The 10,818-nt window shown below is 43.3% G+C and overlaps 1 protein-coding gene across 1 annotated transcript; it reads left to right on the forward strand.

Moving 5' to 3' along the window:
• The first annotated feature begins 357 nt into the window (after nt 1–357).
• On the forward strand, nt 358–7,856 carry TRIM6 (tripartite motif containing 6). Its single transcript, XM_006094555.2, has 7 exons — nt 358–795; nt 1,504–1,599; nt 2,240–2,470; nt 5,615–5,637; nt 6,640–6,740; nt 6,918–6,944; nt 7,195–7,856. Exons 1-7 carry the CDS (start codon nt 364–366, stop codon nt 7,755–7,757), a joined length of 1,473 nt encoding a protein of 490 aa, XP_006094617.1. The 5' UTR covers nt 358–363; the 3' UTR covers nt 7,758–7,856.
• Nucleotides 7,857–10,818: the final 2,962 nt, after the last annotated feature.

Consider the following 10,818-nt stretch of genomic DNA (forward strand, 5'->3'; position numbering starts at 1 on the left):
TTTATTTTTGGTACTTTAACATTGAGAGGGGTTTTGGTGGACTGAGAAAAGGTCAAACAGATGGTGGCTCACATGGGCCACTCCTCTCCGGGGCCTTAGTGTGTCCATCTGTCCAGAAGAGGTAAAAGGAAATCATGATCTTTACTCTAATGAGGTTGCAAATTGAAGTCTAACATGCAGTCGGGTAAAGAATGTGTTTGAAGTTAGAATGAGGAGCCCTTGTTACCTCAGGTGTCAGACCTCTTATTCCAGGCTAGTCAGCATCCCTTCTTTTCTCCCTAATTTTCTCACTCTGACGCTCTTTTGTTTGCCCATCTACCCAGGATTCTGTAGAGCCAGGCCTGGGCAGGAGGAGCCAGGAGAATGGCTACAATGACTTCAGCAGTACTAGTGGACATACAAGATGAAGTGACCTGCCCCATCTGCCTGGAGCTCCTGAAGGAACCCCTGAGCATAGACTGTGGCCACAGCTTCTGCCAAGCCTGCATCACAGAGAACAGCAAGGAATCGCAGATCGGCCAAGAAGAAGAAAGCAGCTGTCCTGTGTGCCAGACCAGCTACCAGCTCAGGAACCTGCGGCCTAATCGGCACCTGGCCAACATAGCGGAGAGGCTCAGAGAGGTGGTCTTGGGCTCAGGGGAGCCGCTGAAGGTGATTCTTTGTGCGCACCATAGAGAGAAACTCCAGCTCTTCTGTAAGGAGGATGGAAAGCTGATTTGCTGGCTTTGCGAGCGGTCTCAAGAGCACCGTGGTCACCACACGTTCCTCATGGAGGAGGTTGCCCAGGAGTACCAGGTGGGAGCCCATGGAGGGAAAGTAGGGAAGAACAAAGTTCTTGGCAGGAAATTTTAATTTTATGCTAATTTAATTTTTGTAGTCCTTCCCATTTGCGTGAGAGACTGGTTGGGCAAAATTGCGGCTCGCGAGCCACATGCGGCTCTTTGGCCCCTTGAGTGTGGCTCTTCCACAAAATACCACATGTGGGCACGCATGTACAGTGCGATTGAAACTTCGTGGCCCACGCGCAGAAGTCGGTATTTTGTGGAAGAGCCACACTCAAGGGGCCAAAGAGCCGCGTGTGGCTCTAGAGCCGCAGTTTGCCGACCACTGAGCTAGAGGAATGAACCTAGAAAATTCCCCCTGGCCAAGTAGAGACTTTACCAGTTTCTTGCTACTCAGGATCAGCTCTACATGTCCTTTTGAGAAGACGATGCTGCTGGGGGCAAAAGGGGAGGTTGGGTACATTGAGCGTGGGGGGGATATAGTGGCAATGAGAATAAACGCTTGAAGGACTTCATGGTCAGGTTCTTTCTCTGGGACGAAAGAGAATCGCCCTGTTCCTACTGGTGTCTATCCCCTGTGTATAACTTGGCTCTCTCAGATTTTCAGTCCAGGGCCAGACAAGTTTTTTCTGAGGTCAGCATGCTCTGTCCCATTCATTCGTGTCTAGTCACTGAGACCATTTAATGCTGGACCCTGCTTGACTTGATGTGTTTCTTCCAGGAGAAGTTCCAGGAGTCTCTGAAGAGGCTGAGGCAAGAGCAGCAGGAAGCTGAGAAACTGAAAGCTGTGATCATAGAGAAGAGGACATCCTGGAAGGTAAGAGAGACTTCCTGAAGGTGTCCTGGGGGTTGAGGGCAAGGAAAGCTGGTCCTGTCCCCGATTGGGCTAGAAGAGCTTCCCTTTGCCTAGTCCTTCTCTGCAACCCTTCCAAACAAAGCTATTGTTCCTGGTGCAGGGCAGGGGAGAGAAAAGGGGAAGTTAGAAAATGAACATATCAAAAGGGAATCCAGGTTTTTCACCACAGTCAATAGGAGAGGAACCATGGCCATTAGCAGCTTCTAATTCCTGATTCTGGACTTTGTTCTACAGTTTCAAGCTCTGAAACTTGGAAGGACAAGTTAGGTACAGGCCGATCAGTCCTACCTCCTCCCTCAGAATTGAATGGGGAGGCTAATGGAGAGGCAGGCGAGACCGGGGAGGCTGCTTGAAATCTAAACCTCACCCAGGAATCGCAGTTTACATCTAGGAGGCCTGGATGAGTCCACTGGAGGCTAATGTTCTGGAAGAGTGGAGGGGAGAATTAAAGAAAGACCAGGTTCTGCAGGACTTTCCCCCTTCACTCCTCCTCTACCAGTGAGACTTGGCCAGGGAAGCAGCGCTGAGCCTGACTGCCCACTCCTTAGAGAGGAGACCCTCAGCTCCACAGACTAACAGACTCTCTTCCATGTCCTTGAAGAATCAGATGGAACCTGAGAGACACAGGATCCAAACAGAGTTTAATCAGTTGAGAAGCATCCTGGACAAAGAGGAGCAGCGGCAACTGAAAAAACTGGAAGAGGAAGAGAGGAAGGGGCTGAATATTATGGAAGAGGCAGAGGATGAGCTGGCCCACCAGAGCCAGGCACTGAAGGAACTCATCTCAGATCTGGAGCGTCGGTGTCAGGGGTCCACAGTGGAGCTGCTGCAGGTAAGACTCATGAAGGAGCCCCCAACCTGAGAGTCAGGCAAAGAGAGACTAATTTTCCTACCGTTCTGACATGGTACTGATATCCTGATGGAGGCAAAAATAAAATTCCTTTGACCCTGGGGTGCCTCTTCCCTATTCAACTGTGTAGAAGTCATGTCTCTTAATGAGATATCTCACTTGTATTTATGATATATAAAAAGTGGTCCAAAAGTTCAGTTGATACTGTGGGGGAAATCTACTGTGTCCAGTGATGTTCTATTGGAGCATTAATCAGTCTTGACATTATTGAAATAATGGGCTAGAAAAGTTGCTCTGAGGGGCTGCCCTGTACATTGTAGGAAGTAGCAGCATCCCTGCGCTCTGCCCCCTAGATACCAGAAGAACCCACACCCAGCTGTGACAATCAAAAAACCCTCCAGACACTGCCCAATGTCCCTTGGGGGGAACATCTCCCACCTCCCCCTGTTGAGAAACACTGGCCATTAGGCACCTGTTGTCGATGATACTCTATTATAATTTGTCATGTTTCACTCACTTTCATAGCAGATAAACACATACCAAGCTCAAGTACTCAGAGATTCTTATATAATCACCTACCCTTCTTTGCTATCACTCTCATCTCTAGGGCAGAATCATTCACCATGTTGTAATAGGAGTTTGAACTGGTCTTTTAAGACACAAGAAGACTAAGCTCTGGTGTGTGTGTGTGTGTGTGTGTGTGTATGTCGGGAGGGTGCAAGGTGTCCAATATAGTTTTGATGGTGGAGCTTGAACTGAGGTTAAAACCTGAAGAGTTGTTTTTTGCATAGAGTGAATAGTATGACCATGAAGTTGCAGAGAGCACCTTGTGACATTCTGGAACCTTCAGGCCCTTCCTTATTTTTTTGTTTGACTTGTTTTCCTCTTGCTCTCCCTTTGCCAGTATGATAATCATTTCTTTATCTGTTCTTAGACCCCAGTATTAAGGTCAAAAGGTAGTTACTTTCTACCTGTTGAAGCTTTTCTTCATTGACTGCTTCCGATTTAACTTCTTCATTTTATTCTTTTTTTTTTCATTTTTGATGTTGAGTTACCCTAATGTTTTCTTCTCCTCACGCCTCGCCCCCCAGTTTTAGCCCTTGCACAGACTCCTCAAATTGTAACATTGCTTCATAAGTATAGAGGAATCTCAATTTATATTGCTAGTCCAGGTATCTGTCTAGGCTCTCACACTCATTAGTATGGCTACCCAATGGACATTTAAAAAAATGCTTTTATTGATTTCAGAGAGAGGAAGAGAGAGGGAGAGAGAGATAGAAACATCAATCAGAAGGGAGAATCAGCTGCCTCCTGCATGCCCCCCACCTGGGATCCTGCCTACAAACCAGGGAATCGAACCGTGACTTTCTGATTCATTAGTCAACACGCAACCACTGAGCCACGCCAGCCAGGCGCCATGGACATTTTAATTTGAGTTTTCTCTTACAGTCCATTTTTCTAGAATTTGCCCATCACAGACACATTCTTCCTTCTCTTTTCCATGTCTGTGTGGCATTGTTGCCCATTAAGATGTGGGCAGCTTTCAAGTTTCAAAATGTAAATGATGAGAATAAAGCTAACACAGAGACGTGCAGAGGCACTTGGTTGGATCATGCCTTAAAATTGATGCAATCCTAGATATTTGGTATAAGTGGGCACATCCACCACCTCTACCACTTTCCTTATTTGAGCCAATTTGAGCTGTGTTTCTGTTAAATGCAATCAAAATAGTTACATAGATCAAACCATTGACCTTTTCTTCAGTCACTGAAGTTTATAAAGCAGGAGTTAGAGAAACCAAATAGGCCATGAAGTAATTCTATTCAAATGAGGCAGATAGTGGCAACGATGACCTTGAAAAGCAGGTGGCTAACAAGTTAATGGTGTGAAATGGACTGGCTTGGTCTAAGATGAGACATCAGTGTGAATATAAGGAGGTTTTTAGGACAATAATTTACCTAAATTGGGTGACTGCATGGATGGTGGTATCACTAAGGAAGGTGGAAGATAGTAGAGGAGACCTCATGTTTGCAGAAAAAGTAAATTTTCTTTTAAAAATCTTGAGTTGGTGATGACTATGGCTCATTTGCTGGGGTATACAGTAGGTCCTCAGGTTACGTCGGAGATCCGTTCCTACGGCACAACGTAAATTGATTTTTGCCGTAAGTCGGAACCCACCTACATAAGCACCTACATCACTCACATGGAGCACATACACAGCAGTAATGAGGTGAAACAGTAAAAAAAAAATTTTAAAGAAAGATAACAATTCCTGACCTTTACTTGTGGTAAATAAATAATAAAACATAAAGCACATATGTACATACATCCAAATGACGGAACTTTTTTTATATACTAATACTGTAAATGGGAGATGGCGACATAACCACAAAATGACGTACGTTGAGTCCTATGTAACCAGAGGACTGCCTGTGTAAGAGAGATCTGAGGAGTACAGAGTTGGGAATCCACATGTATGTGTTGAACTCAAGAAAAATAGATTAATTCAACAAAACGAGCATAGACAATTAGAGGAGATGAGTTTTAAGAAACAACCACATTTGCCCTTGCCGGGTTGGTTAGAGCATTGTCTTGAGGCACCAAGGTTGTGGGTTTGATCACTGGTCAGGCCACATACAAGAAGCAACCAATGAATGCATAAATAAGTGGAATAACAAATCAATGTCTTTATCTCTTTCTCTCTCAAAAAAAATTCAGTAAATAAAATTAAAAATAATACTACAAAAAAAACAACACATTTAAGGCCCTGTATCCTCAGCAACCAGAATATAGAGGACAGAAATTAGGGCTTCAGCATGGGATATTCTCTAGGGCAAGGCACAATGTCTGGCAAATATAGATAGGTGATGTACATATGTAATATTACACACACACACACACACAGTTGTAAAAATAAAGGTACCAATGAATGAATCATATCATTTCCTGACGTCCCTATATAGGGTCTCTTGCAAGTTCTTATCTCTACCTTGTGGTCTCTATATCGGTCATCAATATTCCCATCATATAATGGGGGGGTAGGGATGGGATGAGGAACTTGAGTGAGGCTGTACTGGAGGACAGGGCCTATGACTCCTAGACTTAACCTGTCTCTTTTCTCCCTAGGATGTGAGTGATGTCACGGAAAGGTATGTGCAGGAGAACACGAGGTGGTTCCTTTGGAGTGACAAAAGATTTCTGCAGCCATCCATAGAGTTACCTTGTGGTCAGTGGGAAAGGAAAAGAATCACAAGGCAGAGAAGATTTAGGACTGGTGTCTCAAGTTACTCATCATGAGAATTTGGGGGTCCTCCAAAATAAAGGGAATGGCCTGGTTTCTATGGTAGGATAATGTAGGTAATGGGAGGTCACAAGATGGGAATAGCAGTGCCCTTAAGGATAAAGGGTTAGAGTATCATTGATTCTCCTAATGCCCTGTGATGGAACGCCTTTTCCACAAATCTCCATGCCTGTTTCCAGCCCTGATTCTAGTAGTTTATGGCTGTGTCAGAATACACGGGGCTTTTCATTGCCCCTGTATTTTATCAGAGGGAAGTTTCCTCTCTACATTGTCCTATCCCAAAGTTCAGCTTTTGGCACATCTTCCTTGCATTTCCTTTTCTCCCTTGGCTTTGGAACAGTTCATATCTTGCTACCTATTTCTCCTCACACTTCCATTTTTTTTTTCAATTTCAATAAAAACATAGACCTGAGGTCTTGAGAAGAGTGATTTTGGCCTGAAATAAAAACACATACTCTCTATCCCATACTCTAGCATCTCATTCTTATAAGTACCGCGCGCTAACCGATTGCGCAACTGGAGCTCCTAGCATCTCATTCTTAAAGGTGACATCTAAGTTCCCCACACCAGTTCCATGTGAAATATGGAGCCTTGTCCCTCACAAAGCAACAAACAAACAAACAAACATAAAAGAGGCTTTGAGGGGTTAAATCTTACCAAAATTTACAGAGTGAGAAGCTAGTTGCTTGTTCTGGTTTTCTGGCCCCAGCGTCAGGGCTTTTTGGGGAATGATGCTAATTTTCTTCAGGAAAGTGTTGAGGTTTACCCATGGGCCTAGGAGATGAAGGACAGTGGTGCTGGAGGAACCTGAGGTCAGCCATATAGGAGATTCATAATGTCTAATCCCTAGGAGTGAGTACTGGGCTCTGAAAAAACCAGAAGATCTTCCCACCAAGCTGAAGAGTGCATTTCGGGCCCCAGATCTGAAAAAGATGCTACGAGTGTTCAGAGGTGAGGAGATTGAGGAGACAGAATTTGGATGTGGGATGATTGTAGTGGTAACAGATAAAAAGAATAGAGGTTATAGTTAGTATTTGGAAATAGCTGCTAAGAGAGAGTCAGGTAAGGAAAGAAACACCAGACCAGAGTCTGTTGGTTCTACACATGATTGACTTTTTGTCATTACAGAGCTGACAGATGTCCAAAGCTACTGGGGTAAGTAGAACCATGGCCTTTTTAAGCTGCCATTGTTCTGATCCTCTTTTACAGGCGAATCTTCCCAAACAAATCCCACATCCCCCTACCCCCCCACACACATACACACCGGTATAAGCTGGTGATACTTCTGCCCATACCCCCTCCACATAGTTCCAATTCCTCCCACCCACTTCTGTGTCTCCTCTTCTCAGTGTCATAAGACCCCTGCACCCCTTGTCACCTGCTGATGTTGTACTTTTTCCCACAGTGGACGTGACTCTGAATCCACACACAGCTAATTTAAATCTTGTCCTGTCTAAAAACCGGAGACAGGTGAGATTTGTGGGCGCCGCTCTGTCTGGGTCTCATCTGGAAGAGCACTATGACTGCGGCATCCTGGGCTCGCAGTATTTCTCCTCTGGAAAACATTACTGGGAAGTGGATGTGGTCAAGAAGACTGACTGGATCCTGGGCGTGTGCAGTGATGCCGTGGGATCTCCATTCTCTGTCAACCAGTTTTTGAACAATCGCAATGTTTACTCCCGATATCAACCTCAAAATGGCTACTGGGTGATTGGGTTGCACCATAAACATGAATATAGAGCCTATGAGGACTCTTCCAGTTCCCTGCTCCTCTCCATGACGGTGCCCCCTCGCCGGGTTGGGGTTTTCGTAGACTATGAGGCCGGCACTGTCTCCTTTTTTAATGTCACAAACCACGGCTTTCCCATCTACACCTTCACTAAATATTACTTTCCCACCACTCTTTGCCCATATTTTAATCCTTGCAACTGTGTAGTCCCAATGACCCTGCGCCGCCCAAGCTCTTAAACATTCTGCTGCCCTCACCCACACCTGAGCAGTAGCCTTTGAGGCTCATCCACACCTCAGTCTCCTTTCTGACCTTCTGTTTTCTGCAGCCTCCTTCCTTTTTCCTTTTCCTTTGAACATTTACTCAGGGCTAGAATGCACTGGTGGTGACGATGAACATCCCTCATTAAGTAATTACAGCTCTAGAGATAGGTGAGAGGTAATTTTCAGCCTTTTACTATTAATCATGATCATTTTTTTGTCAATGCATAGGATCAAATTTGGGACGTTCTCTTAATTTGCTATAAGTTTTGTTCTGAATGGAAAATTGAATTTCAACAGATATTGTCACTAATGATTGAGATAATCGTGTCATTTTTATTCTGTTATTGGAGTACATGGATTTGTCTCAATGTTTAAATCTAATACAAATTCCTGAAATAAGACACTATCATTTTTCATGTGCAATACTGAATTTGTTTTGCTAATACATGTCTTAGATTTTATTTTTATCTCTATTTATGAAAGAAAACGACCTGTAACTTTACATTCTTATAATATCACAGGTTTTATAAAATGCAATAAATGAGCAAAGAAATTGATGTATTTTGTGTAAATACATATAAGCGTGCTAAAGTCTATTATGTCAATTTTGGAGGCTTTAAAAATAAAGAAAGAAATTCTGACCAGTTTTTACTACAACCTCCATGGATCTTAAAATGTTAGGAGTAGTGATTGAAAAATTAAAACAAAATCTGTCAAATGCATTAAAGTACAAAAAGGGAAGAGGAAAATGATCCATCCAATATAGATTATTTTAGGAAGAGAATGATTTCTTTCCGTTTCTCCACATCCCTTTTCCTTTAAGTTCAATATGAACAGCCAGTGAGTGAGCAGCTATGACTCTGGTAGAGAGGTGCTATATGCTTTTGAAGCCAACTGTAAAAGCAATAATGAGGTGGAGTGAGGGTGGGAACGAATATCAAGGAGTTGACTAGAGCTGGTATCCAGTCTGTAGCCAAGGGCCACTGGCAATTCAAATGTGACTAGTGTGACTTGAGACATGCTATAAGTGTAAAATGTGCACCATTGGTCCAAAATAATATAAAAGATTGTATTAATTATTTTTATATTGTAGAGTAAGATCATAATATTTTGGATATATTGGATTAAATAAAATACATATGTACTTCACTTGTTTTACTTTACTTGTTTGGTGTAGATACTAGAAATTTTTAAGTTATATATGTGGCTCACATTACAGGTTGATTGGACAGCTTATCCTGTAGTGCAATTTCTCCCCATAAGGGGGCTCTAGTATAAGCAAGATGTTACTAGTATATCTACATGGATCCTCTACCTCTCTGGGGCATTTGTGTAGAAGGTACTGGCAGAGAGAAGAGGATCTGAATATATCTAGAAATTTATAATTTGGAAGATCATAGAAAGGGATCATGGCCAGAGGATAGAATCTATCAGATTGTGCATAGTCTGGTCCCTTCCTTTAGCCCTCAGGCTGTTGGACATTTGCAATTCCATCGTGATTAGAGGAATTGTTAGTTCATCCTCCTGGCTCAGCTCTAGTTAGTTAGCGTCTATATGAGATGAAGTGTAGGTCACAGTAAAATCCCAGTACTGGCTAACTAGGGTAAGGTTTCATTTGGGAGGTTAAATTTGTGGGAGACCAGAGGCCAAATGCACACTCTCATTCTTATCTGGACTTTAATCGGAAGAAATATGAAAAGAGACAGGCAAACCAGTGACCCTGTGGCTGATGGAAGTTGGGGGATAAGAGATGATGGTAAAAGAGTCTGTAATTGTGCCCTTTTCGTTTATTTTCCCGCGTAGTAAGTTCCAGGTGAAAGGAGTTAGCCCAGCTGTCCTCTCCCTATGGAGGTACCTAGTGAATGACCTTAGTTAATAGAAAAATCAAAGTGCTTGCTGGGATGCTGTAGGTGAGATGTGGGGAGAAATTAGAATGAGTTTGCAGCCCTGGCTTTCTCGGGCGGGGCAGGGCAGGGGGAGGGTGTCTGGTCAGGGGCCTCCTAGCCTTGACATTTTTGGAGTGATGCAGTAGGCTAAACTGTTATGGAAACTAAATCCAAAAACAAAATGGATCAAATAAACTTATTTATTTCTTATGTAAAAAATATGAATGTAACTAGGGGGTGAGTGGCACTATGACACATGAGATGCATGGGGCAAGCTCCATCTGTGGCTCTGCCATCCCCGAAGACAGTATTGCCATCAACATCAAGACAGCAGAAGGGCAAAGAAAACTGGGAGCAGTTTGCTTCTTAAATCCTTATTTCTTATGTGGAATTCATAAATTCTGCTCATAACTTTCTGTTCCTGAGAATAGCCATGTAGCCTCACTGAACTACAAAAAAAGATTGCAAGATGTCTGGCCACAGCCCGGCTAGCTCAGTCGGTAGAGCATGAGACTCTTAAGATGTCTAGCCACATGCAAGCATGTACAAGCAAATTTCCAGGGAAGGAAAATGCAGATTTTGGTGGATGCCAAGTGGCCTCGTGGCCTGGAACCTTAAGCAACTCCTCTTCCTCATTCCAGAAGATCCAGGATCTCAGATTTTTTCTGGGCTCTTTATTCCATCCCGTAGCCTAAAGTTCATAAGGAAAAGACTGAGTGAGGGCAATGCTGTTGCCGGAGTCTTGGGCAAGAGATATACTTAATCCTAACATTTTTCAACAAGCCTGTTCTTGCTGGAGCCCTTAATGTAAATATGTGATATGCAGGATGTATTTTCATTGTTCGCGACCCACAGGTTGAGAACCGCTGCAGAATGCACACTGAGACAAAGCAGGCAGTGGTTGCTAGGGGATGGGGGTGAGGTGGGCAGAGACGGAAGAGATTACAAAGGGGCAGGAGGAAGCATTTGAAGAAGGTGGATATCTTGATTGTCTTGATGGTGATGTTTCACAAGTCAAAACATCAAATTGTAGACTTTAAATATGTGCAATTTACATGTCAATTATATCACAATAAAATTCCATTATTATTGCCATGTAGTATTCTATTGTATCAATGGGTCTTTATATCAATACAATTGTATGTAAACAC

Source organism: Myotis lucifugus, unplaced genomic scaffold (genome assembly GCF_000147115.1).
Source record: "Myotis lucifugus unplaced genomic scaffold, Myoluc2.0 scaffold_138, whole genome shotgun sequence".
NCBI lineage: Eukaryota > Metazoa > Chordata > Mammalia > Chiroptera > Vespertilionidae > Myotis > Myotis lucifugus.